We start from the raw sequence: 22422 nt of genomic DNA on the forward strand, positions 1-22422 counted from the left end.
GATTTTTACGTTTTTGATATCGTTGCTTTGAATACTACCCGACCCATGCTTGAATTTCTGATTTTAATGAATATTTTGAGTTATGCCATTGATGAATATTTGTGTTTTGTGATGTTTGATGATGAATAATGGAAGATATGTCTTAGATTAACATGTTTTGTCTTTGGATTTTTGATGAATTTGAGTATTTAGGGCTAAATTGTGAAAATAAAATTTTGAGGAACTAAAATGTGAAATAAATGCAATGTGTGGACTTGTATGAGAACCATGAATATTCGGCCCTTGTGTAGTATGGACAAATTTTGTGTATTTTGTGTTTTGTGCAAAAAGGGCTAAATTGCAAAAAGTGCAAAATGTTAGGGGCAAAATGGTAATTTTCCCATTTATGTATTTTTGGACTTACTTGAATGTTTTTATGAATAAAAAGGTTAAATTTGATTATGTTTAGATCAAGAAACGAAGAAAACGAATTTGGATCGAGGAAAAACGAAAGTAATCGAATAGTCGATCGTGCTTGCTGATATCCGAGGTAAGTCTATTAGCAACTAAAAATTTTAAGTTAATATTTATACATGCATACTAATTGTATTTTATGTTAAGTTATAATTGAAAGTATATTAGTTGAATAAATTTTGAAGTGTAGATTTTATATATATATAATATTCGAATATACAAGTATGATCTTGTATAAATTCATGGTTTGAAATGAAGATATGAAATGTAATCAAGAATAGGTGATGTTCGAATAAGCATGAATATATATATATATAAATTTCTTTTCTTGAAATTAGGTAAGAAAGTTATATATATACATAAGATAGATCAAATTTATATATGTGAATACATGATTAAGTCTTGAATTTAGACAAAGATATGTATATATATATTATGTATAACACTCGAATATATATATACGTATATATAAGTATAAACTCTTGGATTGGATTAAAAATATGTAACTTATAATTGTATATGTGTAGTTTCGAATAGGTATATACATATATATATATATGTGAGTTATAATTTATTTGGATATGCTGTACTAGAATGAGCATGTTTACATATATATACATATGTCCTTTTATTGAATTTAGGTAGGACATTTATATAAGCTTATATGAAGTTTGATTATACAAGAGTATGTGTATATGTTATTGTAATGAATTTAAGTATGAAATTTATAAATGTATGTGGAAGTTTCGATTATGTATGTATGTTCATGTAAAAGTTCTTAAATGGAAGTGAAGATATGAATTTATTAATTTGGATCATTATAAAGTGATCGAATGTAATACAGACTTTACGTCTAGCAGGCTTGATGCCGGTGAAATAATTCAGACTTTACGTCTAGCAGGCTTAATGCCGGTGATACATTTCGGACTATAGGTCTAGCAGGCTAAAAGCCGGTGTACTGAATCAGGTTTTAAAACCTAGCAGGCTAAGTGCCGGTGAATCTATTTAAATTATGTGAAAATATGCAATTGTTATATCTATGATTTTGGTTATATGAAATCGATGAATACATAAACATTAGGTTTTTATATGCTTGGTGAGTATACATCTACATTCCGGTTTTGCTTTGGTTAAACATAATTATATGCATTTGGTGTATACAAATAATAAAGGCATATGTACATTAGGTATATGTGGTTGTTAAATACATATGAGTTGAGCCTATGTGTTTGATAATTATTTATGTATGCAATTGGGATATATATATAAATGTACTCATTTAAATGTATATGATGAATATGTATATACATATTCGAATGTATGTATTAGCTATGTATTCGAATATGTATATATATATTCGAATGTATGTATTAGCTATGTATTCAGGTATAAATTCAAATGAGTCTATATATATATAAACGAATATAATAGGTGATTGGTATATATGAGTATGATCAATTTTATGCACATGATAAGTACATATGTGAATTCGAAAGTGTGCAAGTAATAAAGTGTATATACATTTGGTTTTAATTGTTGATATATGCATTTGTCTATAAGTAATTGTTAATATATATATATTTGTTGTTATGCTATAGACTTACTAAGCTATAAAAGCTTACTTTGTTTGTTTTTGTCCATTTGATTTTATAGATTTTGGGGACGCATTACGAGCTCGGGGATCATCAGCATAGTCCATCACACTATCGACTTCTTTTGGTATTTAGTTAAATATTTGAACTTAATCTTATGGCATGTATAGGTTTGAGTACGATGTTAATTACATTTTGATTGTAAATTATAATAGCTATGCGAAAGTAATTAACTTTTCATGTTGTGATCAGTTAGGTTGAAAAAAAATGGTTTTGTTTGTTCGGTAATGCCTCGTAATCCTAATTCGGCGACGGAGACGGGTTAGGGGTGTTACACCACCTCTTCATCTTCAAGAGATAAATCAGCAAAATTTCCTTCCACATCTGCCATCCTCTAACCCAATCCCAGAAACTGTAAACAGTGAAACAGAAAAACTAAAAGAAAATTGAAATAACCAAATCAATCAAAGAAATGGAAGAAAAATATAGGAAAAGAACCAAAACTTGCTATAAAGCAGAGGAAAATGTGCTATAAAGCAGAGCAACCCAATTTTCCAACCTAATTCTATGTCACATGGTGTTTTTAATTAAAAAATATATAACTTTATCATATATTTATATCAATTTTAAAAAAATTATAAAAATAGAAATAATTATATAAAAAGATTCAAAAATATATAATAAAAAAGTATAAAAAAATTAAAATTCATTAATTCCAGAAAATAATTAAAATTTTTTAACCCTAAAATTCTAACAAATTTTTTGGATGTTCATCATGTGAGAAAAGAGAAGAATTAAGTTCTCTTATATTTTTTTTCACAATAATCTAAACAAAATCAATCTCAAAATTGTTTACAATCTCCTTTAATTAAAAATTTTCCAAATTATGGCGTCAATGGCCACCATGCTCCATTGTCAGTTACCACTTACTGATGGTCGTTTGAGTCCAAATTCATCATTTTCTTGTTTTACATCCCCTCTTTTCATTTTTCAACATTTATTTTTTCAAAAGAACACTAGATTTTTGTAGATCTATAAATAAATATCGAAACTTTAACACCAAATTTAAGTGTTTCTCACCGTCAAATCTTCTTCAAGTTTCAGTATATTCTTCATCTCTTTATAAGCTTGTTTTTTATTATTTAGATCGACGAAGCAATACCTTTTTTATACTTTGGGTTGATGATTTTTTATACTTTTTTTTTTGTTGGTGTAAAGTGTTAATAATTATGGTAAGAATATGCATGTGGTAATGGAGACAAAAAATTTAGCTATGGTAGTTTGTATCGGAAAGAGAGTGGGGAAGAAGATGAAGTAGAGAGGAAGAGAGAAGGTGAGAAAAAATGAATTAAAATAATTTTTATTAATTAAATTAAACGTTAATAAATATATTTTTAAGTAAAAAATAATTTAAGTAATATATTTTATGAAAATATGAAGACCACTATGTGACATTCTCTAATTGGTTGAAAAAAATATATTTTAAAGTCAATCAACTTTCGGACTAAAAACCATAACAGAAGGATATTTCAGGTATCAAATTGAGACAAAATAAAGTTTAAATACTAAAATGGAAAAATAAGTACACTTTGAGGACCCAATAGTGAATTAAGCCTTGTATTAATATTATAATAAACTACTATTATTTTTAAAGAAAGGAAAGTAAACAAAATAAAATAATGCCATTGGTCAGAATGGCAGAAAAAGAATGAATGCAACACTTTGACAACATGGGAATGGAGGGCAAAGCCTATATGCACAGTAACACAAATACAGTCTTCATTGAATAATCAAACCAGAAACTATGTGAATAAAGTTACAACATCTCTACGATACCCTCTTACCATCAAAAGTCTGGGCAAATTATCGACCAACAAATCCATGTATTCCATGTAGCAGTATGCTGGGTGGCTCACAGGAGGTGGCGGCAAGCTTACAAGCACAACCGCAGCCATTCTAGAATATCTTAATATCGTTGAATTCAGCTTCAAAGTTGTATATAGAAACTTCTCTACTTGTTGCTCATTCACAATTACAGGCTTTCCATCAGCCATCAATGGGGTCCCTTCTTTCTTTGCTGTTTCCTTTATTTCTGCCAAGTAATCAGCCACCCGTTGCTGAGCAGCGGTAAATGCCTCTTTTGACTCATCTGGCTGAGATCCATTCTCTGGTTGTACATCCCATGACTTGATCGCTATAACAAACACTTCAGCCTGCATCCGAAGATCATATAGAAACTTCTTCACATCAGCCTTGAGGCCCTCTGCATCAGTATCCTCTTCCGCAATGCAGAAGACCTGAATCTTACAGCTCTCAAAGCTCTCTTTCGTAAGAAGAAGTTGTGACAGAAGAAGCATGAGACCACCATCTCTCACAATCCAATACAAATCAATGGTACCATATTGCCTTTGATACTCATTGGGCCATTCATCCAGGCCCTTGACAATGACAACTGCCTTATTTGCAACAATACAGTCGTTAATTATACCAACAAATCTGCCTGGGATTTCTTTTAGGTTCTCACGACGCCATATTTCTGGGTATCGCATCACTACAATATTAGGCTTAAGGTTGCCGAGACCCATTGTCTGCACAACTCCACGGAAGCCTTCACTCATATTGGGTGCCACAACTATTTCTGCAACACCTTCACAGTTCTTGTAGTTAATGTAGGTATCAAGCTGTTTGCAGGCAGCCTTGGCATCTTCAGCACGTTCATGATAGTCCCCATCTAGTATATTGATAAATATGGACATTCCACGGCCTTTCTTCTTCATGCAGTTAGCAAAGTCGGCAAGTTTTGGATGGCAAGGTACATTTTCTGGCAGCTTACCCCAAGGCCGGCAGAATATAAGAGGAATGGGATACCAATTCTTTGGATGAACTTGGTTTGCTGCAAACAAAATGATAGGTCAACAGGAACACAAGACGCAATACTCATGTCTATATGCATAAAATACAAGTAGAGCATGCATATACATACAGAAATGCAATTGGTAAAGATATGCATAATGTATGACGTACCTCCTAAAGATCTAAGGCTGCGAAGAGCTAGTTGAAAATAAGCACTTTTGAAACCATCCCCCCAGTCCCCAGCTTTTCCTTTAATGCTCACATAATAATATATCAGGCTTGCAAGGGCCAGAGACACAACAGTGAATGACCATGAGATCAAGAACATGATCACTGCAGCAAACAACACAGCTGTAACCATCACTTTCCAGTGAAATTATAATTAGCCAAATGCATGCTAATATACAGGATTTTTTTTTTTTTCCAACTAGAAGGGGGCACAAATTGTTAAATACAATGGATGCAATTCTGCCTACCAATACAAAGTGATGCTCCAAGGAGAGAGAAGCTCCAGTGATGAAATTTCCATCGAGGACGCCAACTGGGAGCATCTAGAAGATCTAGAAGGAAGCAGGACAAGTTCACACCAGAATAGCATAGAAGGAAAAACATGGTTACGGTTGGCGTGATAAGATCCAGGTTCCCGATAATCACACAACCCATACAGATAAAGGCAGTAAAAAGGGTAGCCATATAAGGCTCACTCCCTTCTGCAACTTTGAAGTAATTGAGAACAGGAAGAATATCATCATTGCTTATTGCTGCGAGAAGGCGAGGGGCACCAGTCAAGCTTTGAAGTGCTGCACCTAAAGTTGAAAGAATAATTCCGATATGAATGATAGCTGGAAAAGGCCAAGCAATTGTAGCCGTAAGTAGCCTGCATCAAAAGTGGTTTAGCATTATGACAATACCTTAACTCCTAAAGAAAAGAATGCAAAGGAGAAATGTTGCCAGCAGAATCCATGGAGAATTTTAGTAAGAAAAAGAAAATATGATACCTGTCAGTCAAAAGTTTGTCTCTGGTGGCTACAGCTCCAAAAAGTAAGACGGAGACTAAATAGAGTCCAGTAGTAGTAAGTGTGGCGGCCAACGTCCCGATGGGGATAGAACGCTGGGTGTCTTCAAGTGAGGCGGATCGATTTGAACCAGCCATGATTCCTGTCACAGCTGGGAAAAAGAGACCGACCAAAGCACTGAAGAAACATAGAAATAAAAAGCAGTTAGAAACTATATGAAAGAAAAGAATCCATCACATCAGGCTTGAGACAAAATGTTGGTAGAATCCATCACATCAGGCTTGAGACAAAATGTTGGTTAATAAATATCAAAACTTGATGGTAGGGGAACAACGTTTTCCTTCTTTGGATAGTTAGGTGGAGAAAGAGATTTGGAACAGCAGTATGGCCACCGATTAAGCTTAGGATCTGTTTCCTCCAAACTCCATTATCAAACAAGTTTCAATATAATTAGGTGAAAGTGTACTTATTTGTCCTTTATCTGTAGGATCAACAACAGGAATTGAACATAATCAAGAGAACCAGACGTTTGCCTAAAATTGTCCTCCAGGGATAATGCCTTATCCTTTGATCATGAACAATCAGAACACGAGCACTTTATCAAAATTTAACTCTAGTAATTACAAAGGTAGGAGTCTTGAAGATTCTTACTGAAAGTTCCAGTGCACATTTCCTTCAGCGTCAGGGATCCCAGCACTATTTGTATTCTTATAATCTGAACTCCAGTTATCTTTAAAGCTTTCTAAACTCAAGCCCGTAACTCCAGCTGTATCAAGCATCACAAGCAACATGTTTCACTTAGATTGACTTTGAGCAATAACATAGAGCTTGCAACAAGCAATATGCCACTGTTATGTTATATATATATATATAGAGAGAGAGAGAGAGACAGAATGAACACTCACGTGCAGGATCATCCTTCTTAGCCAGAAAAATCCCAATGAATATGCAAAATATCGAGAATAAAACAGGTATAAGGAAAGCAGGGGCAACCCTATTGATCATTTTCACCCCACCAAACACAATAAAGCAAAGTATTATAGTCACAACAATCCCATAAATTTGCAAGTCGTGTGTACTTATACTTTGTATTGGTTCTGAGACCGTGCCATTGACCTTTGTAGTGGTCTCTGCATTGCAAGCAAGGTGATATTAGAAATGAATTGGTATAAAGTTCTTTTCAATACATTTGAATCTGTACCATGACTATTACTACCAATAACCAGTAAATATGGTACAAAACTAAGTTATCAGAAACTGTGCTGTTGACAGCAGTCAACCTTACCAGTAAAAATCCCAGCAGAAGGAAGAGCTTTTAGAAAGGTTTCTACAGCTCCCAACACATAACTACAGCCATAACCAAAAGCACAAAGAAGTTACCAGTATTAGCATGAGTAAAATGTTGTTAAATACATAACACATTAAGCTATCAAGGTAGCAGAACTCACTGTGAGCTATGCAGAAAATAGTATCATAAAAATAAAAAAGCAAAGAACCAGAAGATACACTCACAGAGCTCCTGCAACTGCATTGCCAAGAAAGAAACATAATCCAATGCTAACTCCAACCTCAGGACCAAGGGCGCGACCAATGAGATAATATGGACCACCACCCTAGTAGTAATTAACAAGAAATAATTAACAAGAAAGTCGCTAGATTCCTGGCACAGAATTATTTAGTGAAAGAAATCTCCAAAATCAAGGTAAGAACACTGGAATCCAACTCCAAAGTAATTCATTTGCCTAAGACATCACAATCTCTAAGATATGAGAGTCACATGAGATCTGAAAAATGACCGTCAAGGATATATAACTATAAAGAATGTGTACCTTCATTGCACCATTGGTTGCAATAGCACTCAATGATATTCCTGTCAAGAAAGTACAAAGACCACAAAGTGATACCAGCAGCAGTGCATCACCAATGCCACCCATGCCAACAATCCTGCAATATGTTACAGTTCAAGGGCATAAAATCAGAATAGGCTTTTTTTTTTTTCCTAACGGAAACCATTTTTATTAGACAACACAAAGAAAAGGACTCATGGATATATATATCTGTACGGCATTAATAAAATAAAACACAACAATGTCCTGTGAAATTCATTTCTTGCAAAAGAAGCTCAGCTTAAAATTTAAAACCAGCACCGTTAATTAGAAACAAAGAATGCATTCAATTTACATTTGCACATGCACTTCTGCACATCGGTGTTGTCAAGGGATGCGCCTAGGCACAACTGCACTAGATAATAAAAGCATCTCAGTACCTTTTGGGCAACACCCATTTGATCAGGCACATGCCTAGTGCGCCTAGGCGCACCATTTTTTGGAAGGCGAAAGGCATAAAAAAGCCCACCTAATTAAAGCTCTCTTCGATTTCTTTTGTTCTCACTTCTTTCATTAGATATACTTTTACTAGTAAGAAAAGGATAGTTTCAAACTCTGTATTTGAGTATTGAACAACAGACATGAACCACAAGAAAATCATGCATATCGACTAATAAAAAAAATCGCGTGTTTAGTAGATAAACTAGATTATACTTTTGCGTTTATTATATATTTTAAGCCTTATTACATATATATACACATGTATACACAAACAAACAGAAACTTGCACATAAACATATTGACCTTTACTTTACTCAGGCTAGTGCCTTTTTCGCGCCTTGCACCTGAGGTAATATAAGGATTCTAGTCTTGGACAACACTGTTGCATATACATGATAAGACAAAATAAACATCAAAAGAGATACTGACTTACCAAGAAAACCGGATATAGTAGATAATACCCAAAATACTTTGCAAGCATGGGACAAATACCCCCATCATTGTACCCATTTTGACAGCAGAAGGCTGCATGATATAAGCACAGAGCATGGAACAGCATGAGTAGGACGTAAGGTACAGTTTACTATGTTTTGTTAAGAAAGAGGACAAGGAATAAACAAAATTAAACAATGCTTGCTAGTATTTCAACTGAGACAAACATAATTGACAGGCACGCAGTAATTGAAGGAAATTAAGCAAGGGTACCATTCCTAGCTTCAACATTCCACATAAATTAATTTCTAAATACTCCCATCAAAATTTGGACATGATTGACATATACGTCAAGAAGGAAGGAAATCAAATTAGTTTTTTCAACAATTCTCTATACTAGAAAACAGAAAAAAGCTAATAACAGGGTAATATCGCAAATCCATAGTATCACCCGTATTCTTCAAAGGATTCTTCTTTTATCAATGTATCATATCTTGTTTTCATTCGCTCAACAAAACAACATTGACATTGAAGATGAAACACAATGCCAACTAAAGAAGGATACCATAAGAGTAATCAATCAAGCTAAAGGGAAAGAAGCGCTTACCTTTGGTTGCCCACTGGTGATGGAAACATCTTCACCATCTCTAGGGCTCGAGAGTGCAGGAGCTTGCTCTCCTGTCATACTGGAAAACAAGTCAAAAGCAGATAATAATTATAAGTTCAAAAAATCAGATGTAAAGGAAGCTTGTCCAGCAACCGAAAATTAGTCATTAGGCAATTATGCTTTGAAACATTAATCAGCAAGTACTAACACGAAGCAAACATCTTTCAATTATTGAGCACAAAATCAGAGAGTAAGCATTAACGAAAACTTACCTCTTAAGACCAAGAATGCTCACAAGAGAATCAAAACCAAACAATTCCAACTTATGTTCCTGGTAAGGACCATTGGCTCCTCCATTTTCAGGATTCGAACCTTCCCTTCCATCAGAATCCAAGTTCCCTACCGTTCCTGCGTTATTTTTCCTGCCAATATAATAGATAACTATAGAATATGATAAACGAAAAAAAAAGATATTAGAAAAAGAGAAAGAAACGGGGTGATTACCTGACACAAGATTTGGAATCGGAGGAAGATCCGGGATCCATGGAAGACATCTCGAGAACGGCGCGATCGTGAGCCCCGACCGGGCTATATTTGCGGCCGCCTTTTCCATGAAAGGCTAAGTCTCCGCCGCCACCTTCTAAATCTCCATTGTCCATTTTTGAATTTTTATTTCAAAGCATATATCTTATAGATCTAATTCTTTTTATTCAGATCCAAAAAAGAAATGGCCAACCATCAAAAGATATAAACTAGAAAACCAGCCAAGCAATGCTGCAGCAGGAAGAGATCTGTGATTATATTTGTATTTTATTTTAACATTATAAGTAAATATATAAGGAGGCGTTTTTTTCCCTTTTCTTTATATAATAAACAACTCTGAAGAAACTTCAGATTATAAAAATTTGTAGCCCCCTTTTTCTCTCTTGTAGTCTTTTAAAGTCAGGTAAATATCAAAACCAAATATTTATGCGTTGAATTGAATCTTCAGTTCTTCATGTTTTCCTCTTAACATAATCGTTAATAATTACTACATGTTTTTCCATCAATTAGTTAATTAGATGAAATTATAGTTAAATTTTACTTAATATTATTAAGGTTGATTCAGGAAATTTTATTGGATATAAATATTCTCATTGACATTTTTTTTTTTTGTCTTTCTAGAAAAGCTTTTGACCGGTAGCAAAATGTTTAAGAGAATCGAAATATATAAATAAAATTGTTACAAAATATATTTTAAAATATAATAATTTTAAAACTAACAAAGGTTTTACAGGTTTTTTTTTGAAATTTTATTTTATACGTTGCTTTAACAAATCATTAAAAGTATTTAAAATGTATAAAAATTATAAAAAAATATTTTTAAAATTTAAAAATTAATTAAATGCTAACATGTTATCTATGTGACCATCCACACATGCCATATTAACAAAGTTAACTTTTCCATCTATTATAAGTAATTTAAAAAATACAAATTCAAAAATTAAAAAAAAAATCATGACACCTAAACAATACAAGCACTAATACCAACTCACGTAATCTCGAATTACCTTCTATTTTTATTAGAATTATATACAATTTCTACTTAAAAATACCTTCCTCTTGAAGAACTATAAGGAAAATAATCATACAAAAGGCTCATTAAAAAACAAGTTAACATGCACAAAATTATTTTCCTCATAAGAAAATATTATCTTCCAAAAATTAATCTTTATACATAATCTAGTTTCTAAATGTATTAATATAATTCCTCCTATGATTCTTATAGAGTAGTGGTGAGATTTTCCTTCTGACATAGATTTAAACTCTATTATTCCTTCACCTTAATATTGTAATGATAAAAAATATTAAAATAACTTCTATATTTGTTGCAAATAATCTATCTATAAAAATTAATTATCAAAAGTCAAAATTCTAAATTTAAGTGTGATTTGTAATCTATAACAATTCGTTTTTCAGTGGTTAGATTTTCGGTGTTCGATTCCATAAATATTATTATTTAATATTTACAAGTCTAATTTAGTAATATATTGAATTAAGGTTTAGTAATTTTATTGAATTGATAATTAATTAGGGTAAAAAGATTAAATTATAAAAGTTATAAAAATATATAACTATAAATTTTTTAATTATTAAAAACCAAAAATAGTAATTAAACTAATGTTTTAAATGGAAATTATGCATTAGAGAACTTAGTGGATAGTTAGGTGGCTTTTGTTTATGTAAAATTATTATAATTATAACTAAATGTGGTAAAACATATGTTATATTATAAAATTAAAAGAAAAGAAAGCCATTTCTTCTTCCACTCATCTTTATTTTGGTCGAAACTTAGCGGAATAGAGCTTGGAGTTCAATCTTTTTATCCTTGCATGGTAAGCTTAATTTATTCCGTTTTTCCATAAATTTTATATTTTTTAAATTGTGGAATTTCGATTTAATTCGTATATTATTTTTCAAAACTATTAAAGTTTTCATTGTTGATTAATTGGTGAAATTAGTGTTAATTTTTTAGATTTCAAGCTTAGAAGTAAAAAATGACTGATTTGTAAAGTTTAATTGTTAGTTTTTTTAACATAGGGACTAAAGTGCATAAATTTCAAAATTGATGTTAAATTTTTGTAAATATAGAACATAGAGGGTTATATAATGATTTAATTGATACCGATTTCAAAATTGAGACTACAATTTGAAAGTTATAGAAATTTCATTTTTAAGGACTAAATTGAATAAAATGCAAAATTTTAGGGAAAATTTTAAAAAGTGAAATTGAACTGACTTATGCATATAATAGAATACTATAAGGTAATTGGAATTGATAAATTAAAATGAAATTATCGTATAGATTGGGAATTGAATCAAACGGAGGATAATCGAGGAAAAGGCAAAATTATGTATTAGTCCTCGACGTTTTATTTGCTTGTGTCTTTGCCAGGTAAGTTCATATGAGACTTTCTTTATTAATTCATGATATATTTGTATTATATGGTTTTGCTTTTTAGTTTGAATTGTTATGTATATAATGTTTTTAGCATCAAATGAACTAAATTGTAAAATATGAGATAGATGATAAATAAGAATAGATACAAGGTATCGAATGGATGTGAAATTGTTATATGATTGAATGACATGTATATGATGATGTTACAAGTTTTAAAATGTATATGGATTGCTATTTGAAATATGAAAAGTGTGTAAACTACTACAAGGTTTGAAATAATATGATAACGGTAACGGTGCCCGTGTGAACTTAGTAAATGATTAGGATAAAAATGACATGCTATTAGGGTCCCAAAAAGGAAAATGGATGTTTGATCAAGGGTTTATATGATGATTTCAGGTCCAGCATGTCTTGTGGATTCTTTAAAAGCTTCAGTGAGCAATCATCGAACCTAAATGGAAGGCTTGTGTGAGCCATTTCATAAGGGAAGGCTTGTGTGAGCCAATTTTTTATATGACAGTTTTTGTGATCATACAAGTCTGATATCCAAATTCAATTTAATTTAGTTATCTGGGAAAAAATAAAAATGAAAACGATAATTAAAAAGAAATGAAATAGTTGAAATGTAAAGATTGGATCTGAATTGAATTGTTTATGTTAGAAAATTGAACATAGCTTGGTTAGTATATAGTATAAGATGGAAATGGTTGTATATGTATATGACTTTGGTATTATGTTTTGTTATGCAAATGAACTAATATGTTTATGGTATATTTGTATTGTGTCACACCCCAAATCTGGATGATTCAAATTGAAGGCATGTAAACATGAAGTTGTCTATTCTGGTGCACTCTGGTAGCTAGTTCGCCAAATTGTAGCTTTTGGCGAATTAATGTTCTGGCGAAGTGAGTATCCGCCCATGAAAATATATCAGGATTTAGTCTTTGATGTGTTCTTCAGTAAAAGAAAGAATTCAATAAAAGAAAGAATTCGATAAAAGAAAAGTAGGCTTTGTGTAGGTTACCGCCAAAGGTATAGTACGTTTAATTGTTCAAGCATTGTGAAAAGTAAGTCTTGGTAACTAAATCTGGTTCTAAACCAACTAAACTGACTAGTCAAATATCATATGAAAAATACTTTCGTTTATGCTTCTTCTAGATTCTGTAGGCCATTAGGAAAGACATATTATGATTTTCTTGACACTTGTCAAATTCCACTACACAGAAGTAAATTATCTATGTCACATCCCAAAAACCAGGTTAGTAGAAATGGGATTAGTGAAACCAAGAGTGGTCACGTTCTGTTTTTTAGTTAAGATTATGGAAATTTTGTCAAGGGAATTAATCTGGTTCAGTAGTTAGATGTTGTGCTTGTGTTAAGAGTGGTCACATCCTTTTCTTTTCATTTTTGCCTAAACCTCTATCTTTGAATATCTGGCTTAAAAATTAATTTCGCCCAACTATTAGTAAGATTAAGCCCATTGGTTTAGTGGTAAGGCTTTAACTGACCCAATAGTCCCAAGTTCAAGTCTCGTTGTGTCTAAAGCGGAACTTACTTTTATTTTTTATTTTCCATCGTTGGCCACCTTAGTATTGGTTTGTTGGATCGATTTAAATTTCTAGTAGTTGGATAGAATAATTAGGAGTTGGTTCGATTTAGTAATATTTATATTTTTAAAAAAATAGTAATTATCTCAACAACCTCCATTGCTTGTCGTCCCACATTCCCATATTCCCCATTTGTTTCTTTTGGGTTTTGACTCCTTGAAACTGCTAAGAATTTCTTTTAGTCATTGTTTCTATTCCCTGTTACTCTTTTCTTTTTTTTCCCTCGCTTGTCTCTTTATCATACTTCTTTGGAGATCGTGCCCTTGCCTTGGTTCTTTTTCGTTTTGTTAAATTGATATCTTGCCTCTGTATTGCCATCAACATTATGGTGTTGTACTCTTAAGTAGGGGAGAGTAGTGTTGTCGCGGTGTAAGTACTATTGTCTATATCTTCTCTATTTATTTGATTAATATCGTTTTTGAGTTCAAGGTGGATGAGTTAATGATTTGATAATCCACGTTCTAATTGATTCGATAAATCTGATAGGTGGGGGTTGTGGTTCACAAGACGTATATCTAGCGAGTTAGGAGGTTTCGGGGACTATTGTTACGTTTTGGGTAAGTTTTGGAATGGCAAGAGGCTTATTTGTTTTTTTGGTTAAGATCTAAAGTTAATCGGTTGTGGCCGAATTTGTGAGTGGATTCTTAGTAATTCGTGTTAATTAATCGATTTACAAATGTTGGTTTAGGTACTAGAATCCTTGCAGTGGTGTTAGCATCAGAAAAAAAAACAAGTGTGTAATGGAAAACTTAAAAAAGAGTGAACGACACGATCCCTAAAAACCTATTATCGACATCACACGGCTGCGTGCCAGACTATGTGTGTCATACTGTCTGGGTTAATTGGGCCATGTGGACTACACAGGGCGTGTTAGGCAGTGTAAGCCTATTTTTGATAAATTTCCCCTAGGGCTGTATTTATCCATAATGAGTATTTAGCCACTCCGTATGGTCCATGCTGTATAAATCGGACTTGAAAACATGATATTTGATAATTTGATACTTTAAGTAATGTGGAAAAGGTACTGAAATATACATGTATGATCTATATACTGATAATTCTGATGGTATGTTATGTTTTGCTATGTTTGTATATGGGCGTATGATGTCCAATTATGTTATTTAGTATATCTCAAAATTTGTTATATGACCATGCATGTGACATTATGACGAAACCAATTTGCTTTTGTTGAATTTGTGACACATTTATTTTGCAAAAGCGTGGAATTTTTATACCTTCTGATTTCTGTTATTGTAAAACTGCATGTCTTACATGCTTTTCATTTAGATTCTGTATTTACATGCCATTTCACATTGCATGGGGTTGGGATAATATTGTAAGGAGGAAGCTTTGACAGTTTATTGATCTGCACTATCTGGTGATTTAACCACATTTTTATTTTGGCAAATTGACTGCAATTTTAATGGCTCGATCACATATATCTATTCTGACAGCTTGGCTGCAATATAGTGGCTTGACCACATATATCTGATCTGGAAATTTTAACTGCAACTCTGGTGGCATTGTCTATAATTATCTGTTGGTGTGTTTTTGGATGGATGAGTTCTGGGGAACTTTAATTTGGTGTGTAGCGAAGTTGGTAAGAAGTTTTCTGAAAATATGCATTTTATTTTCTGAAAACACTGCAATGACATAATCATACATGTACAAGTTTGCCATTTGAGTTTGATGAATTTCTCTGTAATATTTTGATCTATTTATTTTGTTATTTGTGTTTCTATTTGAGTTTTGTTACACACTGAGCTTGTTAGCTCACCTTTCTATATTCGACCTTTCAGGTAATCAGCAAATTTAGGATCGGATGGTGTGTTGGAGCTCGGATTATTTTTTAGATTAATTTAATAAGATAGTTTACGTTTTTAAATATTTTGGACTGTAAATTTGTTTTTTGACTTTATTTTTAGATTTTGTTTTGTTATTCAGATTTTGGTGTTTTTAACTTTAAATTACAAAATCGTACAATTTACTAAACTAAAACTCTAAAAATTTCTACTGCAAAATTTAATGTTAAATTAAGTGCTTTTCCGAAAATAAATAAGTTTTGCACGTGTGTTTTTCTGAATAACATGTTAGAGTATTCAAAAATAATATAATTTGGAATCACATGGTTTTTGAAACTAGATTTCAAATTCTAGGTTTTCTTTTCTTTTAAACAAACTAATGTAATTCCTCTAGATTCGGCCGTAACGTCTAGGTTGAGTTTTGGGGTGTTACAATATATATGTGTTACAATATAAATGAATGAACAAATATGATTTTTATATATCACAATTTTAGCACCACCCCCAACGATTTCAAAAGATTTATGCTGGTTGCTCTTCTTATGTAAGCTAGAAGCTAATGATTCTTGGAAAATACAAAGATGTTTCATCTCCTTGTAAGTCTGATAACTTTGCATGTTAAGAGTAAGGATGCTATGAAGTATATGGGTAGTAAGTTACAAATAATAAGCCTTACATGAGGATTTTCTATAAAAAAAAATGTTAGCAATTTATCTGTAAATGTGTTTAATATTGAATTCATGTTCTTTATGCAATTGTTGCTACTGGTTCGAACTGGATGTCTGAATCTAGAACTAGTAGCTACGGTAGGTGAATATCAAGTGAGTCCTTAATATTGACTCCTACAAGTCTTTCTAGATAAGTCTCTTGTGATCGATGTTTCATGAATGATTGCTGGAAAATAAATATGTATTCCTAACTGCCACCGGACGTACTAATGTTCAGAGTGTGAATACTGCAACTAAATATATAAAATTAAGGTGGTGTCCGCAAGTCTACGAGTCAGGTTGTAATATAGTTTTTACAATGAAATCAGTAAGTTCTCAAAGGATCATACCTAAGGGAGGCGAGTACTAAAATAATATTAAACTAAACGTAAATAGATCTTATTAGTACTTTAGATAAATTATATTACGACAAAAAATAAAGTAAAGAATTTAGGTTTTACAAGAAAAGAATAAAACATGCATAAAATAATGAAAATGAAAAACTAATGTGTAACTTAACCAAATCTAAGCATGGGTGATTAGCTCGCTTCAGTGGTCATAACTAATTTCAATTTTTGATTTTTACTCAATCAACTAGTTGTTACCCTAGCAAGATCTCTCAATCTTCCACTAAACTAACAAGTCGTAAGAACTACTTATCTGTCGACCTCACATTTCAGATCGGATTGGGGTAAGGGCTTCACAGATAGACAATGCCAATTTTGGGTTAATTCTCATCTAGATGACTTACTAGGGTTGTCAGGCCTAGGGTTTAAGTTCTTCCTATCCCAAATAATTGATTCCCTAAAAAAACCCTATATAGATGCTAATTAATCACACATCAACTCACTAATCCCCTATAAAAGGATTAGTTCATCACGGGTCTCATAAATAATATAAATTTGATAAATAAAGTAAACATGAATAACGAATCAAGAATAAAAGTTTAAGAAGAAATCCTGATTATATTGATTGATTGAAGCGCAAAAATTTACAAAGTGTTTGGTTGAATCCACAAATCCGATTCTCCAAATGTCATGAACGAAAACAAATTGAAATAAATCCTAAGTTTAAAAAAATAAAAATTGAAAACTAAATTGAAAGAAAAATTTTAAGTTACAGAAGAGGTCCCTTCTCAAGTGTTTAATGAGCCCTATTTATAATGTTAGGGTTGGTCGTCGTCCTTAGCCCTAGGTCGGCTGGCATTTTTACATTAATTTTCATTGTGTGGACCGAAACACCCTCAGCTTGTTAATGCTTTCACATACAGGGTCGATGTCACGGCATCCACTGTTTGTGTCGCGACACTGAAGGCAATTTGCTTGGCTCAGGCTCAGCTTCAAGGGTATGTTGCAACATTCACTAGCTATGTCACGACACCAAAGGTAGACTTGGTATTTTGGTACTCTGTTCACTAAGTTGCGACATTGAACTCCTTGTGTTGCAACATTACGACCAACCTTGAGTCCTCATGCCTTTGAATGGTGTCCTACATACTTACTAAGTAAGTTAGTCTTCCCTTAGGCCTTTTTCGGACCCTAAGGTCATAAAACGACTTAATTACACTTTTTATTAAATGAAAACTAAGATTAGAAAAACTAAATAAAACATAACAAATTTGCTCATATTTAAGCCCCATAAGTATGAAAACTAGTTTAATCTGCTACAACGAATTGCGACAGATCAATTTCTGATATAGGTTATTGTTAGTGTAGAATATGATAAATTATATGTATAGTTGTATGAGCAACTATGTGTGTGTATGCTTAGAATGAAAGTTGTGTGATGTGATTGTATTGATGCGTATGAAGCATGTGTTGAAGTATGATTTGGTTAAAAAAATGAGTTAGCATACCTGAATATTGTTTATATTGGATATGTGATGTGAGATTAAAAATGTTTAGGAATGAGGTGTATTTGAGTGTGGAGAGGTTGTGATGTAAGTTTTTTCATCGTAATGGTATTCAATAAAGTCCGTCAGGACGGAAAACATGAATTCTGATATGAAAATTCTAAAGAAAAGTCCATGGTCATGGCATATTTTGGAAAAGGCAGATAAGCCAAATTTATCGACTGGGTTCTCTGTGTGTCCCAGGGAAGATAAGCAAGTTGTTATTTCAATTCAAATTTTAATTGATTTAATCAAGATCTCCAAAGATTTAATGAATTTCAACTGATTTTTAGCTTGAAAATGGTAGATCTCGTAAGACTAAGCTAAGCTACTATTTTAAAGTGACTTCTAACTCATTTTGATCTAATTAAAAGTTATTTGATCTTAATTTAACCAATCCTTAAGGAATTTAAACAAATTGAACATTTTCCCCTTTCAAATGTTTATATAAGCTTGATTTATTAGAAAAAAATATATATCCTTGTAATTAGATAAAATTGATGGTTTAAATATGAAATTAAATGATATTTAGAATGTTTGAAATCGAAATTAAGGATTAGAAATGAGATTGAAGTGATTAAACATCTATTTTGACAAAACTAGCTAAGTTTTTAGTATTGTGAATGAGAGGCTTGGATATGTGATTTTTGAGTGATTTAGTTGTGTTTTCTGCTGTTTGTAATGCCTTTGAATTGTGTTGTATGTGTATGTAAATGGCCAACTCAATTGGAAGTCTCTGCAAGCAAGGACGAAAGCAAGCAAAAGCTTATTTGAGTTTTGGCTTTGAAGCAAAGCTTGATCAAGGTGAGTGGTCTGCTGTGTTATGATTAATGGACAAATCGATGAGCTAAAATGAGACCTAGGTTGTCTAATCACCTAATCTAAGTCCCAAGAGTAAGTGTTCTTACTTGAGCTTGATATTTTGCAAATAAAGCCTACATGAGTTGTGTTATGCTTAAGTGTGTGATATGATTATATGTGCGTTGAGTATATGTCTAAACATGACTTGAATAGTTGGTTTTATGCACACACATATAATATGAAAGTGTATGTGGCTCAATGAGCAAGTTTTTGCACTTGAGAGTGCATGATATGAATATGTGAAAAGTGATGTGAATGTGATATATGTGTAAGTGTGCATAAACCAGAAAAAATGTGTGAAAAGGATATATTGGCCTTGTGAAAATTTGAAAACATTGGATATAGTTGGCATGAATTTTATTACTTATTTATATGCTTTGATATTGGGACATGTTTGGAGAGATAAGGAAATGTAGAGCATTGCTCCATTCATTGGGATCTGTCAGTGTGTTGGAGAGTGTTAGCTTAATGCTACACTTACTTGGGACATGTAAGCTCTTTTGAGTCATGGTGTGATAGAGATCCAAGTATCCAATTACAGGTATTTGTATACATTTTCATATTCACAAGTTCCCAATGTATCAACATGATATGATCTTTGAAAATACTAAGTGATAAATTCATTTAGCATGCTTACTTTTAACTCTTATTGATAAATTTGTTTAGCATGCTTGTTTTTAACTCTTATTTTTGTGATTTGTTGTAGCATCTTAAACACTCATCGAGCTTTTTTAAGCTCACACTCTTTATGTTTATTTTATAGAGAAATAACTTGAGTGGAGTGGTGAAGTGAGCAAGCTTGTGATCCTAAGGTAAAGCATCTTGATTGTGCATGTGAGATGGTTTATTGGTTAATAAGGGATGGTAATGTGGGTGCATATTTGAGGGATTAGAATTTAGTTTTTGTTCTGGTTTGTAAATGAACTTTCCATGGATTGTTTAATGACTTTTGTAACTAGTTTTTGGATGTTTTGATTGCTTGGATTTGTTGCAAGAAGTATACTAGATGAATGGTTAGGTTATATGTTGGTTAGTATACATGTACTTTAGAGAATTGTGGTTAGAAATGATTAAATGACTTGTTGAATGCTTGGACAGATGCAAAATGACCAAATGGCAAGGTATGTACCTATACTGCACTTTAAATTGCCTTATATGTAAATTTGGTATGTTAAGTAATTGAATTAAGACTTACGAAAGCATGCTAGTATAGGAGATTGGATTGGATGCCAAAGTATGTTAATGTCTGATCTCGTATGATTGAACATGATTTATACGATCCATGTATGCCATATGCCATGTTAGAATAGGTATTTTGGCAAGAAATCACGAAAGGGTATGTGTATTTGAGTGTTAAAGTGTTATATGCTAAAGCTGCATATGTTCTGTAATATACTGGACTTTATCTTTGTGACGAGCCTCAACGACGTGGCAATGAGAACCCGTCGTCAGGATGTTGTTGTCATGTCTTTGAGACGAGATTTCCCTTCCAAGCAATGTCATGACGTGATTTTTCGCGTCGCATCGACATGGTTACTGAATGAACTAGACATGTTTTGTTAACTTTACAATTAAGTCTTGATTTCTAAGCAATGCAAATGGAGGCCTTAAACACCACGAAATATTTTGAAAATTTACATGACAAGGTTTTGTACGTTGAATTGTAAAATGCTATCTTCAATTTCATAAAAAAGTTTACCGAGATATTTTTTTTAATTTACATTTTAGTTATTAAACTTTATTTTTAATTTTTTTATTATCGTTTTTAACTGGATTTTTCATATATGGTTTAAAATAAAATTCCCATGGAACTTTTTTGATTAATTTAATGAATTATGAGTATTTTGCATATATTTTGTAAATTGACATTTTTACCCCTAATATTATTATGTTGTACTGTGATAGACGAAGCATGTTTTAGGCTTTGTATGGTTAAAATTACTTGACTATGTAGGTATTTGATTGGTATGATGAGTGGTTTGTGGTGTGATTGGTGATTGGTAAGGAGAGTCATGTAAGTGGATAATGTGATGTTTCGGGTTCGAGTCGATTCATCTTGGTTGAGTTTAGGGCGCCACAATACTATTTAAGTTTATTTGTGTAGAAGTAATTATTAGTTTAAGCTAACCTCCCTTGGATAAGACCCTCGAAGTACTCTTAGTACTTCATTGTGCTAACAAACTATATTACAATTTGACCTGTACACTTGCAGACACCGCCTAATTTCCTATATTTTGTAGCAATATACACTCTATCGACGTTAGCCCGTAGGGAGACGATCAAACAGCCACTCACAGCCAATGTTATTCTAGCCCGTTATGCAGGACCTAATCCAACAACTTATTAATTTGCTAAATATTGGAAAGAGCGGAATGACTTAGCCAGAATTTGCCTACACAAGGCAAGTAGGCGCAATAAGAAGTGGGCTGATCAGAATCACAGAGATGTGCAGTTTTAGGTTGGTGACTCAGTTCTTGCTAAATTGCACTTGATTTTGCGCTATATTGGCTTGGACAAGGGGCTTGTGCAACAGTATGAGAGACATTTCAGAGTTCTGAAGAGAGTAGGCGAGTGACTTACAAGCTAGAGTTGCCAGCAAAACTAAGGTTCATTTGGTGTTCATGTTCATTTGGTGTTCCATGTCAGGATGCTTAAGCCTTTTCATGAGGATCAAGAGGATCCAAATTGAGGCAAATCTGAATGAGCACCAATGGTGTAAATGTCTCCTATGACCGTGATGTCGAGTGCATCATGATTGAGTGATCCGACGAAAGTATTATAGGCTGAGGCTTTATGAAATTTCTAATAGAAGATAGATCAATTCCATACCGAGGATGTGACGAAGGCGTAGTGAGAACAGGTGAGGGAGAATGTCACGGGTCGCACAAAGGAGCCTGCAATTGATGCACACATTTCAGATGCTTCATGTTCCCTTGGGGTCATTTGGCCCGACAAGACTGACCCATTGCTTGGAAGAGTCTCAACGCCCATCTACTTAGATCCTAGTTAAAATGTAAACACTTCAGTAAATTGTATTTTACCTGGATAATTATTGTAAATCTTAAAGGATAAGCATGTATAGAATTTAAGTCTATTAGGACTCTCTTATTGTAGATGGGAACCAATCTCAACTATTGATGTAATTCAATCTGTATCGTTGGATCTGGGAAAGCTCAACTATATATAGAGTCATCCTTGTTCATTTGTAATCATTTCATTCTTGAGTTAAAGAATACTTTGACAACATTTACTCAAACACTTGGTTTGCACTAATATTCTTTTAGCTTTTCTGTTCGTTCGTGGTTTCTTTCTCTTTCGAGTTTGCTTCTGCTT

General features: G+C 32.7%; 1 protein-coding gene across 2 annotated transcripts; it reads right to left on the minus strand.

The window, feature by feature from the left end:
- Positions 1 to 3639: 3639 nt before the first annotated feature.
- On the minus strand, positions 3640 to 10256 carry LOC107945206 (cation-chloride cotransporter 1). Of its 2 annotated transcripts, none has more exons than XM_041108341.1 (13): positions 9785 to 10256; positions 9553 to 9702; positions 9281 to 9359; positions 8675 to 8766; positions 7744 to 7858; positions 7427 to 7527; positions 7200 to 7261; positions 7000 to 7044; positions 6566 to 6680; positions 5897 to 6091; positions 5375 to 5775; positions 5070 to 5231; positions 3640 to 4938 (listed from the first exon to the last, which is right to left on the minus strand). In XM_041108341.1, the coding sequence occupies exons 1-13, from the start codon at positions 9937 to 9939 to the stop codon at positions 3848 to 3850; spliced, it is 2763 nt and encodes a 920-aa protein (XP_040964275.1). In that variant the 5' UTR covers positions 9940 to 10256; the 3' UTR covers positions 3640 to 3847. The 2 variants fall into 2 exon arrangements, with proteins under 2 accessions (XP_040964275.1, XP_016734578.2); XM_016879089.2 differs by having other exon boundaries at positions 6820 to 7044.
- Between the last annotated feature and the right edge of the window lie 12166 nt (positions 10257 to 22422).

Source organism: Gossypium hirsutum, chromosome D12 (genome assembly GCF_007990345.1).
Source record: "Gossypium hirsutum isolate 1008001.06 chromosome D12, Gossypium_hirsutum_v2.1, whole genome shotgun sequence".
Classification (NCBI taxonomy): domain Eukaryota; kingdom Viridiplantae; phylum Streptophyta; class Magnoliopsida; order Malvales; family Malvaceae; genus Gossypium; species Gossypium hirsutum.

Excerpts from the sequence above, each read along its gene's own strand:
- LOC107945206 (XM_016879089.2), bottom strand. The coding sequence starts at position 9,939 with ATGGACAATGGAGATTTAGAAGGTGGCGGCGGAGACTTAGCCTTTCAT. Across the intron at positions 9,703-9,784 it reads GATTCCAAATCTTGTGTCAG|GAAAAATAACGCAGGAACGG; the intron begins GTAATCACCCCG and ends TTATATTGGCAG. Across the intron at positions 6,681-6,819 it reads TAAGAAGGATGATCCTGCAC|CTGGAGTTACGGGCTTGAGT; the intron begins GTGAGTGTTCAT and ends TGCTTGATACAG.